This window comes from Mustela putorius, unplaced genomic scaffold (assembly GCF_011764305.1).
Source record: "Mustela putorius furo isolate JIRA1106 unplaced genomic scaffold, ASM1176430v1.1 tig00000580_pilon_pilon_pilon, whole genome shotgun sequence".
Taxonomy (NCBI): domain Eukaryota; kingdom Metazoa; phylum Chordata; class Mammalia; order Carnivora; family Mustelidae; genus Mustela; species Mustela putorius.
The window spans coordinates 3,199,283-3,216,874 of NW_025421423.1; the positions used below are offsets into that span (position 1 = coordinate 3,199,283).

The window sequence follows — 17,592 nt, forward strand, 5'->3', positions numbered from 1 at the left end:
ATCAGGGGGGTCAAAGCACAAAGTGCTTTACTCTGTGGCCTTGTATAGCACTTCCATCTGGTCCTATCTGGATTGTAACAGATTGGTTTTATTCAGCTAAGTTCAAGTGGTACTTGAAGATCATTTCAGTCATTAAAGAGACTTAACACCCAAGCTTAGGATAGTGGAGCGCTGTTTTGTAAGAATCACCATATATTTTAAGCCAGATGTTACAGTGGCAAGTAAGTGATTATGAATTCTATAAAAATGGCCCAGTTCCTTTGTCTATACTAGTCTGGAGAAGATTGAGGTTATATTTAACTTACTCCTGGGTAATTCTAGATCCAAGTGCAGATTTCATTATTAATGCAGATCCCTAACACTGTTACAGAGTATTGCTTCCTTGTTCACATGCTGTCCTAAAAATCTAATCAGTGGAAATCAAAATTCAATTATATTGGGAGACTAGCCAACATTGTGTTTATCAACAGCATCATGTTCTATACTTAACACTATTAATTTAAAAATTCTAAGCGGTAGGTTATCCCACAAAATGATATAAGGTGTGTGTATTAAGGTTTTAAACAAAATGGCAAGAGATGATTAATAGTAAGAATCTGAACAATAGTAGACAGTTCAGTGCCTAAGTTGATTTGTAGTTTGTTCACCTTGAATTCTTCAGCAACCAAAAGGACAGATGGATGATTGGTAATGATTTCAGTGTGGTAGGGTTTTTGTGGTTTGTTTTTTTTTTTTTTTTTTTTTTAGATTCTTTGAATGATACAGTTTTTTAACATAATAGACTAGTGATTGAAGTAGGAAGTGATAAAACATACTTTTCCCCCACCAATTATTTGATAAAGTGCTCAGGATGTTTCTTTGAGTATACGTCTGTTGATTATGATTCCCATTGCTTGGGGTAAGCAATACCCTAATACTGCATGGTCTACAGAACCAAAGCTATTAATTGAAGAGTTAGAAGTTCAGACCCCTGTGAAACTACTGAGGAATCCTAATGTTTTATGTTCCCTTTCCCATCTTCTGAAGTTTTTTTGTTTGTTGGTTGGTTTTTGGTTTTGGGTTTTTTTGTTTTGTTTTGGTTTGGTTTTTTTTGGCCTAGTCTAGTCTTTCCAAAACATTTAGCTTGGTTTTTGTACCCATATATCATCAGTTTACAAAATAATTTTCATTACTAGAATAATGAGTACTGCTGGCAATAGGAGGCTTTAGGACCAAGCAACTGAAGATCAGTGAACAATTCTGTCTAAAGAATGGGAGTAGCAGTAGAGGAGTGTTAGGATGTTATAAGCAGCGTTCCTGTCTATCCCCAGGAGTGGACAGGGTTGCTGCCTTGCATAGCCTCATGGGGCACTAGTCACAGCAAACTGAACATAACGAATGCCTTTTGGAGTTACAATAGTGTCCATGGAGTATGGAGACCTTTGGTGGATCTAGCTAGCCCAGTCAGAGAGGTGGTGGGTCAGTTAAGAGCTTCTCCTGTACCCCCTACCTCATCTACTTCTCCACCTCCTTTCTTCCTTCCTCCCTCCTCTCCCCCTCTCCCTCAGTGGTTTTTGTGTGTGTGTGTCAACTGTCCTGTTTTTATTTTATTCCTGTTTTCCCTTTTCACAGAGAAATAAAGGTCTAGAAAAAAAAAAAAAAAAGAAGAGCTTCTCCGGTGTGTAAAAACTAGGGTTTCTTTTTTTTTTTTTTTTTTTTTTTTTTTATTTTTTTTTTTTTTAAATTTGACAGAGAGAGATCACAAGTAGGCAGAGAGGCAGGCAGTGAGAGAGAGAGAGAGAGGAGGAAGCAGGCTCCCCGCTGAGCAGAGAGCCCGATGCGGGACTCGATCCCAGGACCCTGAGATCATGACCTGAGCCGAAAGCAGTGGCTTAACCCACTGAGCCACCCAGGCGCCCCAAAACTAGGGTTTCTGATAGGAAAGAAATACTAGTATTTAAAAGGTTAAGTAAAATTTGCAATAGCGGATTCATCGTGTAATACTAATTTTTTTACATTATTGAAACAGGAGGACAACCTCACAAAAGGAGAAAGACCTCTGATGCCAATGAAACTGAAGATCATTTGGAATCATTAATATGCAAAGTGGGAGAAAAGGTATGTGTCAAATAGGCCCAAACTGTGATGGGGTTACGGTTGTAGTTGACCGTGCTTGATTCATTTCTGGAGCTGAAACTTGGTGATCTAGGTTTTAGGTGAAACTTGTATTACCATTAATCTGTATCCCAACATAAATTCATTTTAAACCCTTGGGATGCAGATAATTAAGAGTTAAATGTTTTTAGTAACCGCCATATAACATAAATATGAATCTTAGAAGAGACTTTAAGGAATAACCCTCTCAGTTTATAAATAATGAACCAAACAAGTCCTGGATACCTAAGGTAATTTGCTCAGAGTCTTATATTAAGTGTGAGATACCAGAGAGCCAATGATGTCTCCCATTTCTGATTCTTACTCTGCTACCTTAGACTGCTTGCTTTTAAAATTTCATTCATTCTCTTTTTATGAATTTCTAAAGAACAGTAACTACCTGAATTGGTTTATACTAAACCTGTCATAGTGCCTTATGCATGTAAGGCTTTAACTTTTTTATGACCACATGGAAAATTTTAACTCACTAATTGCTGAGTACTTAACAGATATTTGATATGCTGTCCTCTACAGAGTGCCTGCTCTCTGGAGAGCAACCTAGAAGGCTTGGCAGGTGTTTTAGAAGCTGATCTTCCTAACTACAAGAGCAAGATCTTAAGGCTTCTTTGTACAGTGTATGTATGCAAAAGATTTATGAATCCAGGTGATAATGTATTATCTACTCTTAAATGCTTTGGGAATGTGCAAAAGATGTGTTTACATTCATATTTCATTAGCTTTTCTTCTAATAGGAAATTTATATGAACAAAATGACCTTTGTGAACTCTTTTTTTTTCTTAGAGATAAATAAGGCTATAATTGAGCATTTTCCTTACATTTTGTTTCTTGGAACTTTCAGATCATTTGAGTTGACTGTTTTTTTGTGAAAGTAGACAGTTTTCACATTCAGAGATTTTTCTTTGAAGCATATGCATTTAATATAAGAGTTTAATGTGTATTTTTAGCCAGTAGTACCAAACAAATGTGGGAACTGGTCACTTGAATAATAGTCCTTTTTAGAAAACTGAAGAAGCTTTTGAAGCTATTACTTTGAGTTAAGTTAGCTAGAACAAATATTATTTAATCCATGAGTAAATTAAAGTGGGAAAAGACTCATGAAATCATGAAACAGTCTTTCCTATGGTGGAATTAACAATCCAGGCTTTCTCATCTGTTAGATGGACATTGATCATTCTGAATTTTATGCTTTGCGAAGAAATGGTCACAACTTTTGATAAAAGGGGTCTTCGTGCTGTATTTTATATTATGAGGTATTTTAAAATTTCAAACATGAAGTTGTAAGTTATTTCAAATATTTTGATTAATATTAATGCTTTAAGCTCATTTTTGAAATTTAAAAAATTATGCATAAATCATAGCTATCAGTAGATTTCATTTTAACCTCTCATAAAGTACAAATTATTTGGGTTCTAGTTTTTGAAAGAAATCCAGTTCATATTCAAGAAGACCTGTCCTTAGACTAAGAAATGACTAATAAAAATTATTTTGCTGTAGTGATCTAGAAAGTGCCTTCTGTTTTGAGAGTGCTTATTAAAATAGAAGAGATTTATGCTAAAACTGTTATGGAAACCATGGCTTTGGGGGTGGAGAATATGGTTACTCTCAGAGCAAGTATTTTTTAAAACCTAAATTTGTCCCTACTGCTCTGCTAGGCACCTTGGGAAAACACAAAATGTGTAAGAGTCTGACTGATCATTAGCTCCTATTTACTTTTCTTTTTGAGAGAATTTCTAAAGGCTACCTAAATTAGGAAACAGCTTTTCCTTTTTCCAAAGGTTAATTATTGTAATCCTTTTCCCTGCTTTTCAGATAACGTTAATGAAAATTAACACACCTAGAGTAAGCAAATTGGGATGTAAAGAAATCTTACTATGTCCAAGTACCATCTTGACATTCAGCAATTTAACTGATAGGAACCTAGTTGGAAGTGGTTTTAGTTCTGAATTTTTTCTTAGCAACTAGAATAGTGTTTCTCAAAGTGGAATTCTGATCCTGTGACATTTGGTTAACTAAGTTTAGAAATAGCGAATGTTCTATCTCCCCCTTAATGATTCTGCATTCAAGAAACTGATTTCACCCAGCATTCCCCAGATGTTTTACCATGGAAACATCTGTAGAACTACTCTTAGAGTTCACTAAACACATTGGAAGAAAAACTGGTCTAGCATTAATTACATTTATTTTAGTTTGATAACTTTATAATTAAAGTGTTTTAAGTAATTCTTGGATTAGCTCAAAATAAAATGAAAAATTTCAGGGGTCATGTCTGCAACTCATCTCAACATTTGTGCCTTTTCTGAAGTAGTTTTAAAAATGTAACTCAAAGTATGGGGCACCTGGGTGGCTCAGTTGGTTAAGGATCTGCCTTCAGACCAGGTCATGATCCCAGGGTCCTGGGATTGAGCCCTGCATTGGGCTCCCTGCTCAGTGGGGAGTCTGCTTCTCCCCTTCTCTCTGCCTCTTCCCCTGCTTTTGTGCACTGTCTCTCTCTGTCTTCCAAATAAAACCCTTAAAAAAAATTTTTTTAAGTATTGCTCAAAGTAACTCTGTTTCAATGTTGGTAAAATGATAAAAGATTTATATAATATAGAATTGAGCAACTTAACATAATACTGTTGTTTTGGGGTTTTCTTGTACTGGGTTCTCAAATCAGTGCACGCCTGTTACCTGAGAAGTTGACAATTTATACAACATTAGTTGGACTGCTGAATGCCAGGAATTACAACTTTGGTGGAGAGTTTGTAGAAGCTATGATTCGACAACTTAAGGAATCATTAAAAGCAAACAATTATAATGAAGCTGTATATTTGGTAAGTTACTTTTTTGGTATATTATGACTTAGTGTTGGGTTGGAGAGGAGAAGTGAGCTACAGCCAACGAATTTATCCTTTCTTCTGAAAGAGAGTTCCCCACTCACCACAGTAGCTGCTCTTCTTGAAATCATTCTCACTTAAGGTGCCACAGAGCTCATTACCAAATCCAGTCGCTTCTTTTCACTCTTAAATCCTAGTTGACCTTCCTGTAGCATGTGATGCTTTACATTCCTTTTTTGTCTTGGGTTTCTGCAACACCACTATCTCGGGATCTCCTGCTGCTGCCACTCCCTTCTATTCCTGTCTCCTTTTACTGGGTCATCTTCCTTTACCCCTTACATTTTGTGTTTCTCAGGATTCTGTCCTCACTTCACTTTAAACACTCTCCCCTGAAGCCTTCTTACTCTCTCATTGCATTACTAACCATCTTTATTTGGGTGACACGACCCCCATCCTGACAAGTCAGTAACTGAATGTCCTGTTTCAGCCTTTCTCTTGAGCTCCAGACCTGTGTTCCAAATACTGCTGGATAGCCCTAAGATATCTTGCGTGGAAATTCCTAAAAGTAATGCATCATTCTGTCTTCTCTCCAAACTGCACACAGGGTCTGCTGTCTACTGCATAACCCAGCTAGGGACCTTAGTGTTAATGTTTGCCTTCCCTTTGCCCCCTCATCCTTTAAGCAATCCCCAGGTCCTGTCACGTCTGCCTTCTAAATTGCTCCAGGGCCTCTGGCATAGTTCATACCTTCCTCTCGTGCTTTTTTATTTCTTTTGTTTAAGTAAGCTTTATGCTCAGCATGAGGCTTGAACTCACGACTCCCAAGATCTAGAGTCTCATGCCCTAAACTAAACCAACCAGGCACTCCCTTCCTCTTCATCTCTTCAAATAGCCTCTTAACTGTTCTTTTGCATCCGATTCTCTGCCTTTCACTGTATTGTCTACTGTGGCACGAGACTGGTCTTCCTGTAACTCACTCTGCTCATGTTGGTATAGATCACAAACCCCTGTTCTTTCCCATTCTCTAAAGTGGAGGGTCTTAAAAGCCTGTGCAGAAGATGATTCACTGGGTTAGCAGAAATAAATATTTATCTTAAAAGAAAATGGAATTAATAAGCCCTACTAATGTGTAATACATGGATTGACAGTGAGCCAGTGTGTAGTATATGTATTTATTTAAGTATGATGTATATGTTTATTTATATCACATAGAGTTGGAGGCATGTGATCAAATTCTTTTATTGAGTAAAAGAATTTATTGAGTAAAAGAATTTTATATTTTATCAAAAAAAGTTAGCCACCAATCAGGCTATAAGATTAAGTCCAGATTCCATATTGACGTTTTATGGTTGCCCCAATCTGTTTCTCTGTCCTTATAATATATATATACATATGTGGACATATGTGTGTGTGTATATATATATGCATATGTATATGTATACACATATACGTATGTGTGTATACATATGTATATATGTACTATGTATATATGTTGCATATATATGTAATATGTATATGTGTACACACACACACATATATATATATATGTATACATACACACACATACATCCCCCCATATACCCTCCAGCTGTCAGCGGTTACTTGCAGATCCCTGAACACATCCTTTTGAACCCTTCTGCCTAGAATAGTCTTGTTGCTCCCCGCCGGAGGCATACTTCACTCATCCTTTATGACCTAGTCCTGGTGTTACCTCCTTTACAATGCTCTCCCCTACTCCTCTTAGCACTGTTCCTAGAATGCTTTTTATTTACCCTCTAGTATAGGATTCATCCTTTTGGGTTGAGATTATGCTCGTCCCACTAGACTGTGAGCTCCCACATGACAGGAATCTTAATACTGCTTAGCAGTGGCACACAAAGGATATCCAACAGATACCTGTTCAGAAATTTCCAGTTCTGTAGTCCAGGGAAAATTTTTTCACAGAGAACAGAAAAGAAGATGATAGGTTGAGGTAGCTCTGTGGAATAGGAACCTGTAAATGAAGATTCCTGCCCATCATCCTGTTCCAGTCATAACTACTCAGCTCTGCTGTTGTAGAACAAAAGCAGCCATAGACAGTATATAAATGAGTGAGCATGCTATGTTCCAATACACGTTTATTTCTGGACACTGAAACTTGATTTCATATGATTTGTATAAATTGTAAAATACCCTTGGATTTTTTCAAGCTTTAACTATCCAAAACCACTCTTAGTTCACAGGCTACGCAAAAGAAAAATGGGCCACAGGCTAGCTTCGGCCTTAAGGGGTAGTTTTTCAGACCTGTGGTCTCAGTCATTACAAGATTGCTTGTTGTGTGGTTATATCACATTTAGATAATAGAAATTGTTTTCCCTCATAGGTCCGTTTTTTATCTGATCTTGTGAATTGTCATGTCATTGCTGCCCCATCCATGGTTGCTATGTTTGAAAATTTTGTAAGTGTAACTCAGGAAGAAGATGTACCTCAGGTAAGAAAACCCCTTATGTTGAATCTTGCCCATATAGTACAAAGAATTTTTCACTTGGTGACCTCTTAGTAATCAAAACCAAAAGATAACAGTAGATTATCACACTTTAGATTCTTAATATCTACATGCTAAGTCAGTTGCCATAGTGGTGGGTTCTCGTGGTATCTCTATGTTAATTCAAATGATTCCAATAAAATTAAAACTAATAAAAGGTAGAAATGCTCTGATTAAACCAGGTGTCTTACTTAAGCCTCCATAGGATTTCATTCAAAAGTAAACACAATATGAATGAAAATTAACTAGGACATATTTTAAATTTGCCTTTTTAAAAATTCTTCAGGTGCGGAGAGATTGGTATGTTTATGCGTTTCTGTCATCTTTGCCCTGGGTTGGAAAGGAGTTGTACGAAAAGAAAGATGCAGAGATGGACCGCATCTTCGCTAACACTGAAAGCTATCTTAAGTAAGGACACAGCTCATAGTTCTTACTGATAAGATGAATGTGTTGTATTGTATCTGTTAGTATTGCCGTGTTAGTTTCATTTCTCAAAGATAAGCTGTGGGTTTCACTATGGCTTCCTCTAAGTAACTTCATTCCCCTGCTGTTGTAATTTACTGAGACCTCAGAGTAATCAAACGTTTGCTTACTTTGCTGGTCCAAAGGAGTTGATAACATAGCTCCTTTTAAGCCGCTTTGGTACATATTAGCAAAGCCATAAAATATCTTTTGTCCTCACATAGTGGTTCTCAAATCGTAGTATGCATAGACTCACCAATGGTACTTAAATAGGCTCCGACCCCAACCTGCAGACCTACTGATTCACAGTATTGGAGAGAGAGGGTTAGCACATGCAATGTATTTATTTCATGTAAATTAATCCCAAACCAAGTCCTTAAAACAGTGGCTCTTAACTTCTACCCAGTGCACACTTCCTGAATAATATGACACATTTCAGTTAAAATAGTCTCATGTCCTCTTATTACCTTTTCTTCCAAGTGGTGCAAAAACTTGGTTTGTCTTATTAGGTATAATACTAACAATAGGGCTTGTTCATAAATCTAGCAGTTAACCAGCAGCATGGTAATGGTTTTGTGTCCCCTTAAGTTCTTTCAAAATAATTTTGTTTTAAGTTTTGTATTCTATCACTAGGTAACTTGTTTGGATATTGTTAATCAGTCAATTACAAACAAAGCTACAAAAAATGGAAAGATAAAAATCTCCTTTGTTCTTAAGTTACTTTTAAATGGTAAATCTCTAACATTTTTATGTTTTTGAAAGTCATACTGGTTCTTTTTAGAATGTAGGTGTTTGCAAAAGAATAAAAATAAAAGAATATGAATATCTTAACATTTGAGTATATATCCTTCCCCTTTTTTATACAGATGGTAGTCTGGTATACATACTGTTCTTCACTTGCTTTCTTTTTCCCCACTCAATATAACTTGAACTTATTGCATAAAAGTACATAGGACTGCCTCACTGTTTGTTTTAAGATTTTATTTAGTTATTTGACAGAGAGAGAGAGCCCAAGCAGGGGTGAAGAGGCTCCCCACTGAGCAGGGAGTCTGATGTAGGACTCGATCCCAGCACACTAGGATCATGACCTGAGCCCAAGGCAGACCCTTAACCAGCTTAGCCACCCAGGCGTCCGTGCCTCATTCTTTTGTAACAGCTGTAGACTATTCCACTCTTTTAACATACCGTAATTTAACAAGTCCCTTGTTAGTAGACATTTAGGTTATTTCCAGTCTTTTGGTATTATAAACAGTGCTTCAGTGAATATCCTTTTGTATGTGTCTTCATGTATGTAAGATAATATATCTGTGGAGAGTGGGAGTTTTTAGAAAAGGCATTGCTGGGTTGAAGTGTCTTAACAATCTTAATTTTGATAGACTTAGTCAAACGGCCTTCCAAAGAGATTATACTCTTCCAGATCTCGTCTAAAGAGATGATAACAATTAATCCCTCTGCCAGCAGTGTTTGAAATTGTGTGCTTGCCCACATTTCAGCAATATACATGATCAAAATTTTTGTTATCTGCCAATCTGATAGGTAAAAATGTTACTTTACTGCTTTAATTTGCACTTTATTAAATAATTATGAAGCAACTGAACATCTTTCTGTGTTGTTAGAAACCTAAGTATAGATTTTTATTTTTATGTTTAGAAGACGCCAAAAGACACATGTGCCCATGTTACAGGTATGGACGGCTGAGAAACCACACCCACAAGAAGAGGTGAGTGGATTCTCAGCGTCTCAGGATACAAGCACAGCCAGCTCTTGAGCAAATTCTTATCTCTGACCTTGTCAGATCACTCCGTTTATATACATTAGCTTGTTTTCCACATATCATATCAGTGGTCCAGCTCCTCATAGCTCTAGGTGTATAGTGGGGTTTTTTTTTAAGATTTTATTTATTTGAGAGAGAAAACATGTGCAGGGGCAGGGGTTGGGGTCAGTCAGGGAGTGTCGGCAGTCGGAGAGGGAGAGACAATCTCCAGCAGACTCCGTGCTTAGCATGGAGCGCAACATGGGGCTTGATCCCCCAAACTCAAGATCATGACCTGAGCTGAAATCAAGAGTCAGACACTTCAACTGACTGAGCTATGCAGGTGCCCCTGGCATATAGTGCATTTTTAATAAGTGTTAGAATGTAATCAAAGCATTCCCTGTTCTGTATGATTCCAGTTACAGTTATTTATTTTTTTAAAAAAAAATTTATTTATTTATTTGACACAGAAAGAGATCACAAGTAGGCAGAGAGGCAGGCAGAAAGAGAGAGGGAAGCAGGCTCCCCGCTGAGCAGAGAGCCCAATGCAGGGCTCGATCCCAGCACCCTGGGATCATGACCTGAGCCGAAGGTAGAGACTTAACCCACTGAGCCACCCAGGCACCCCAGTTAGTTATTTTTTATTTAAATGCCCTGTTTGAAAATGGAAGTGGTCACAGCCTCAGACAGGTAGACTTTATAAAGTAATTAAAAACAAAAACTTAGCACCGTTCCTCTGTACTGTATTTAATTGCGAACAAGCTTACTCTTGTATCCTGTCTTTTATAAGGTAATGGTTTTTGGTTTACGTAGTCATAATGTTAATTTTTATGTACCTCCAAATATATATATTAATTATTAAAAATTAATCTGTCTTTAGTATTTAGATTGCCTGTGGGCCCAGATTCAGAAATTGAAAAAGGATCGCTGGCAGGAGCGGCACATCCTAAGACCTTATCTTGCCTTTGACAGCATCCTCTGTGAAGCACTGCAGCACAACCTGCCTCCTTTTACGCCACCTCCTCACACGGAAGACTCCGTGTACCCGATGCCACGGGTCATCTTCCGAATGTTTGATTACACGGATGATCCCGAGGTATGTGACCAACTGTAAGTTCCTGTCAGAGGGCTTGTACTGCATTGTACTTGTGGCCTACTCTTGTCTGAATAATGCCTGTGATACATTTTAATTTCGAGTGGTTTATTATCTGAGAGGACCAACAGCAGTGAAGTTAGCAGTTTAATTTAGTGAATGGTATCTCCTCATTATGCAAGAAATTCTGCTCAGCGTGTGCAAGTAGATTGAGAGTACAGTGTACAATAGGTTCTGCAGCCAGACTGGTCTGGGTTTTATTTTTATTTATTTATTTTTTTAACTTTTTTTTGTTTTTTTTTTTTTTAGTATTTTATTTATTCATTTGAGAGAGAGGGAGAGAGACAGAGCACAAGCAGGGGGAGAGGCAGAGGGAGAGGGAGAAGCAGACTCTGCTGAGCAGGGAGCCTGACATGGGGCTCGATCCCATGGAGATTCCATGGAAATCCCATGGACGTGGAGATCATGACTGGAGCCAAAGGCAGATGCCCAACCATCTCAGCCACACAAGTGTGAGTTTGACTCACAGGTGTGAGTCAAACCAGCCACATTGGTTTGAGATTTAATCCTGTTTAGTTAGATCCTAGCTGTATGATCTTGATTGAGTGAGTTACTTTCTTCTCTGCCTTTGTTTCATAATGGAATAATAATAAAAGTATGTTCTAATAAAGTTTTAATGAGGATTGAATTACTAAAGCATAAAATGCATAGAACGGTATGTGACATGAGTGCTCAATAATTTTAGCTATTATTAATAAGACTTTTTTTAAGAAAGATACCCAAGTTTTAGGGGGGGGATTGGTTTTTGTTTATTGGTTTTGGTGGCTTTTTTGTTTATTGGTTTTGTTGTTCTTTGGGCCTTTTTTTGGTTTCTTAAGATTTTATCCATTTGAGAGAGAAAGCAGAGCCAGGGGTGTGGGGGTAGAGGCAGAGGGAGAGGGAGAAGCAGGCTTCCCACTGAGCAGGGAGCCTGATGTCAGGCTCCGTCCTAGGACTCCAGGATCACTACCTGAGCCAAAGGCAGACTCAACTGACTGAGCCACCCAGGCACCCCCCCCAAAATACCCAATTTTTGAGATTATCTATCTCTCTCTAACTCTCACAGCTTGTCTTATTATTTGTACTATGTAATTGTTTTTTTTAAATATTATGAAATATTTTTAGGGGCCCTGGGTGGCTCAGTCATCTAAGCATCCAACTCTTGATTTCAGGCTTAGCTCACGATCTCAGGGTCCTGGGATGAAGCCCCATGAGGCTCTGTGCTGAGTGAGCATGGAGTCTGCTTGGGATTCTCTCTCTCTCTCCCTCTGCCCCTCCCTCTCCCCCACATTCATTCATTCTCTCTCTTAAGTAAATAAATCTTAAAATATTTTAGAAATATTTTTAATTTAAAAACCTCAAAGATGAGTATAAGCTGACTATAGTTTTTAAATATACATATTCTTTATTATGAAGCCAAGGTGTTAACAGCTATGACACTTCACCAATTAAGAAAATGTATGATTTTTTTTTTTTTAAAGATTTTATTTATTTGACAGAGAGAGATCACAAGTAGGCATAGAGGCAGGCAGAGAGAGAGAGGAGGAAGCAGGCTCCCTGCTGAGCAGAGGGCCCGACACGGGACTCAATCCCAGGACCCTGAGATCATGACCTGAGCTGAAGGCAGCGGCTTAACCCACTGAGCCACCCAGGCGCCCAAGAAAATGTATGATTTTGATATTAACTTTTGGTATAAAATTTCACATTTTATTTTATATTTTCACATTTATATGTATTTTTTACTTATTTTATTATAATATTATGTTTTATTTATTTATTTATTTTTATTATGTTTATATTTTCACATTTTATTTTATATCTTTGCATTTGAATGACTGTCTTAACTTGAACATTCCAGCAGCAAGCATGGCAAAGACTGGATCAGTTCTGCTAAAGTACCGTACCCATTGCTTAGTACATCCTAGTCAGCAGAGAATAGGGTTTCTCAGCCTTGGCACAGTTGACGTTTGGAGCTGGAGAATTCTTTGTGGTGGGGGGCTGTCCAGTGACTGTAGGATGCTTAGCAGCACCCCTGGCCTCTACCAGCAGCCTGTAGAGGGAAAATGTCAGATGTGACAACCACAACTCTCACCAGAGATTTCCAGGTGATCCCTGAGGGCAAAATTATTCCGTTTTGAGAACCAGTATTGCCATCTGAGATCAAACATGGCATTTTCTTCCTTGTGTTTTCTCTTTTCTGTTGTACCGTAAATTGCTTTTGGGCAGTGAAAATTTAGTATTTACTGGTCTCAGAGTAAAACACTGTCAGATAATCAGTTGTATTTACAGAATTATCAGTTTGCTACCCACTTTACTATACTGCATATATAGTGAAATGCTTTTAGTTGACATTATGTAATGGTCTAATTAGGAATATCTAATTGGAATCTAATATACGTTTAAGATGGCTAGAATCTTTGTAGTTAGGCACTTGTTTGTACAAGAGAAACTAGAATAGAACCTCAAAATGTTTTTCTCTTAATTGATGTTGCTTGTGTATTTCTACTTAATTTTTAAGTAATGTATACTTAATTGGTATTGCCTCTCTAATGTGGCATATTCCTTTGCCAGAAGAGTATAAACATATAAAAGATTTATTCCCCTAAAAATGAAAAGGATTTGGTTCTTTTGTTTTGGTCTTTGAAAAAAATGTTTATTAGAAAAAATTAAAATTAATAGAGATTAAAAGTCTACAAGAGTAAATAATAAGTAAAAATAAAACTCTTTGAACCTATTTGTTATGCATATACCTTAAAAAAGAATAATAAACATGCAGGTAACGTTTTTTAACCATTTTCTTAAACAATATAATATGGCTGTCTTTTTTTTTTTTTTTTTTTTTAAAGATTTTATGTATTGGAGAGAAAGCACAAGTAAAGAGGGAAGGGCAGAGGGAGAGGGAGAGGCAGGCTCCCCACTGAGCAGGGAGCTGATGCAAGGCTCGATCCCAGAACTTGGAAATCATGACCTGAGCCAAAGACTGGCGCTTAACTGACTGAGCTACCCCAGGTGTCCTGAGTATGGCTGTCTTTCAATGCAATGTATGACTTTTTATGTCTATACAGTAATTGAAATAAAAATTTTTCCTCTTTCCGTATTTATTATAGAAGTTAATCTACCTCGTGTTTAAAAAAAATCAAACCATATAGAGCTAATAATATGAACTCTTTGGTTTGAGATGGATGATGATGGTATGGTGTCCGGAGCACTAGCGGAAATACTGCAACTGCCATTCTAATTGTATTCGATAGAAGTGACTATGATGGGGATAGGAGTTTTCATACTTCTGAACTTTTATCTTTAACACCCAGTAGTTTCTTGATCATAATAAGCTCTCAAATATTTGTTGGATAAATGAAAGGCAGTATCTTTTTCTAGATTTGTAGTATATACATTTGGTTTTCTTTCCAGGGTCCTGTAATGCCAGGGAGTCATTCAGTTGAAAGATTTGTTATAGAAGAGAATCTTCACTGCATCATTAAGTCCCACTGGAAGGAAAGGAAAACTTGGTAAGATTTCATGGTAACTTTTTGAGTGGAGAAAAAGTAGCAATTTTGATTTGGTAAAATATATGTTAAGAGTGTAAGAAAAACTTCCTCTCTTCTGATGCCCTGTCTTGCTCAATAAGACCAATCTCTAAAGACACGTCTTTGCTTTTCCACGGCCTTTTACACTCAAACAGTATCTCTCTGGCTACTTCATGACACTGCGGTGCTTTATAGTAATGTGCACACGATAGCTTTTGTGTGTGGATATTTGACATCTGCTATGGACAGACTAACTGGAATCAACTGGTTTTGGTATAAATGCTATGAGAATAAAAGAATATTAATAGCTTTCTAGCATTTAGATATCATGCTTTGGAAAAGTTTATTTTTAGTGTTTCCTTGAGCCTTGGAAAGTTTTGGTTTAGATTTTAAGGTGGAAAGGTGAAAGATTTTTCATTATTTGTGGAGTGGTCTACCCTATTAACACTTTCAAAGTTAGTAGATTTGAATATACTCTTTTTGATCTTTCAAGGATTTGGGGCTGCATTAAAGAGTTTCCTTGTGATAAAGTAATATGTACTGTAATTAAGTGAAGTACGAAATCTAGAGCATTTCAGAAAAGATTTCTTTTCCTTAAATCCAAATGTGCTGCTTTTAGAGTTGCCTGTTTGAGATACATATATATAGAGATATCTATCTATCTATCTATATATATTTTTTTTATCTTTTTATACTTATTAAACCTCACTTAACATTTTTTTGTAGCGCTGCACAACTGGTGAGCTATCCAGGGAAGAACAAGATCCCCTTGAACTACCATATAGTTGAGGTATGCATTCCACATGGAGCATGTTTCTAAATTTCAGAATCTTTCTGCTGATTTTAAAGTGTAAAGGACTCTTGGCTTTTTTTTTTCCTTGCAACTTGTCAGGTACTGAAAAGTAACACAGGAGCAAGGAAATTGCTGTTAGTTTTGGTGCTCTGTTAGCCATGTTAGTAAAGTGAAAAGAGGTGGTTGAACCAAATGGAATTTTGTGTTGCCCATAAATTATATAGTATGTCTTCATTCATGGATAGTGTAAGTTACCTCCAGTCCTGTCAGTACATTGTGTCCACTTATCAGATGTATAATTGGCTCGAATACTTTAAAATATTGTATTATTGGGGTGCCTGGGTGGCTTAGTCGGTTAAGCACCTGCCTTATGGCTCACATCATGATCCCAGAGTCCTGGGATCAAGCCCCACATCAGGTTTCCTGCTCAGCACGGAGCCTGCTTCTCCCTCTCCCTGTGCCACTCCCTCTGCTTGTGTCCTCTCTCTCTCTCTCTGTAAAATAAATAAATAAAATATTTTTTAAAAATAAATAAAATATTATATTATTTTAAGCAAATAACTTATCCTTAATTGTGTTTATCTGGCCTGTTATTGCTAGCATACTCTTTACTAGTATATTCTCTGTATCACAAGGTAGGGATAAGTATGAATATTTATTCCTAGAAATCAAAAAAGCCCATTGTTTTTGGAAATAAGAAGAAGAAATTATGCTTTTGACCCCATATTAAGTCATGCAGAAGAAGGGTGATAGTAGTAGTAGAGTTGAACACCTTGTAGAGATTTCTGTTCTAAAAAACAGTGTTTTCACTTGACATATGTGTGAGTCAGATTGTTGATTGCATTATTCCCTTGTGTTAAAATACTCATGAAAGTGAGCATAGTTATGATATATTTCAGATTCACTTTTTATTCATAATGCATTTGTGTGCTTTCTTAGAAATACTGCATTTGTCCTGTCTTTATACAACTTGAGGGTATGTTTAGACTATGAACCTGACTCACTGACACATCTCTTGAAATGCAAAATATAAGTCATGTTTTCAAATCTGCAAAACATGTAAAAATTCATCAGAATGAACTACAGAGAGATGTGAGTGAGAAGAAAGAATGAAGACCAGGCTTTAGACTCTAGATAGGTGGTCCATGAATTATATAGGGAGGGTAGAAACAAGTTTCTGAACAACAGTCTTGGCAAAGAAATCTTGACTGCCAAAGAGATGGCCAGGTACCAGTTTTTAAGTAGCAGCCTGGAATATCCTCAGTTCCTGTTCTCAAAAATCTAGTGAGAGTTTTTACTCTTCTATGAATGACACCCTGGTGGACCACCTGCCTGAATCACCTCTGATACTTCCAGAGTTGGAATTTAATTGCATAATTCTTTGGCAGTATCAAATAAGCATTAATTTTTGCATATTCTTATTTGATTGAGTTACAGAAAGACGAAATTTTCATTTCGTAATTATTTTTTAAGTAATTATTTTTTCATTATGAATGCCATGGAGTTAGAGTTTACGTTTAGAATGTTGAGGTCTTTCTGATGGAAGTACAAAGGTCCTGGTTGAATTGAGTTCTGACTCATGATTCTTTTGTAGGTGATCTTTGCAGAGCTGTTTCAGCTGCCAGCTCCCCCGCACATTGATGTGATGTACACAACGCTGCTCATCGAGCTGTGCAAACTTCAGCCCGGCTCTCTCCCCCAAGTTGTATCCTTCCCTTTGCTTTTAAACTTACTCTCTTTGGCCTGGTTTTAAAAGATTATTAAATATTTCTTACTGTGGGTTTAAATCACTTCATGGAAAGTTTGGCCATTTCTTCAAAAGTTAAACATATGTGTAAACATACATTAAACACAATCAAGCCATTCTTAGGAATTTACCTAACGGAAATGAAAGCACATTACCCTACATTAATGTCCATAGAAACATTAATGGGCATTAATGTTCATAGAAACTTTATAATAACCCCAAATGGGACAACCCAAATATCCATAGTACATGAGTGAATGTACACATTTGTCATAGCTACACTATAGAATACTACTTAGGAATAAAAGGAGCAAATTTTTGGTGCAGGCAACAATTTGAATGAATTGCAAAATAAGTATGCTGAATAGAAGTTGCCAAACAAATAAGAATTTATACTATATGACTCTATTTATGCAGAATTCTAGAAAATGCAAAGTGACCCGGTCACAGCAGACCAATATTTGCTTGCAGACTGTGACAGGGGAGGAGGGGAAGAAAGGACTACAAAGGAGCATGGGGAGAGTTTAGAGGAGAGGTGATGGAAATATTCACTGTGCTTATTTTATGGGTGTATGCAGTTCCGATTTATTATACATCATTGGTAACTCATAGATGTTTTTTTAAAAAATCAATTATATGAAAAGATGCTGAGCATTATTAGTCATTATACAGACTTCTAAGAAATCT

The 17,592-nt window shown here is 37.0% G+C and overlaps 1 protein-coding gene across 2 annotated transcripts in view; it reads left to right on the plus strand.

The window, feature by feature from the left end:
• The window catches only part of NCBP1 (nuclear cap binding protein subunit 1), a 39,424-nt gene that overhangs the window by 5,370 nt on the left and 16,462 nt on the right, over positions 1–17,592 (plus strand). Inside the window, exons 2-11 of one of the 2 annotated variants that reach the window (XM_004747660.3) lie at positions 2,009–2,097; positions 2,668–2,768; positions 4,808–4,964; positions 7,330–7,437; positions 7,778–7,899; positions 9,604–9,673; positions 10,587–10,802; positions 14,250–14,347; positions 15,092–15,155; positions 16,753–16,863. In XM_004747660.3, coding sequence (XP_004747717.1) covers positions 2,009–2,097; positions 2,668–2,768; positions 4,808–4,964; positions 7,330–7,437; positions 7,778–7,899; positions 9,604–9,673; positions 10,587–10,802; positions 14,250–14,347; positions 15,092–15,155; positions 16,753–16,863 — 1,136 coding nt within the window. Of the gene's footprint in view, positions 1–2,008; positions 2,098–2,665; positions 2,798–4,807; positions 4,965–7,329; positions 7,438–7,777; positions 7,900–9,603; positions 9,674–10,586; positions 10,803–14,249; positions 14,348–15,091; positions 15,156–16,752; positions 16,864–17,592 lie in introns of those variants that run through there. The other variant, XM_045081607.1, reaches the window with a different exon arrangement.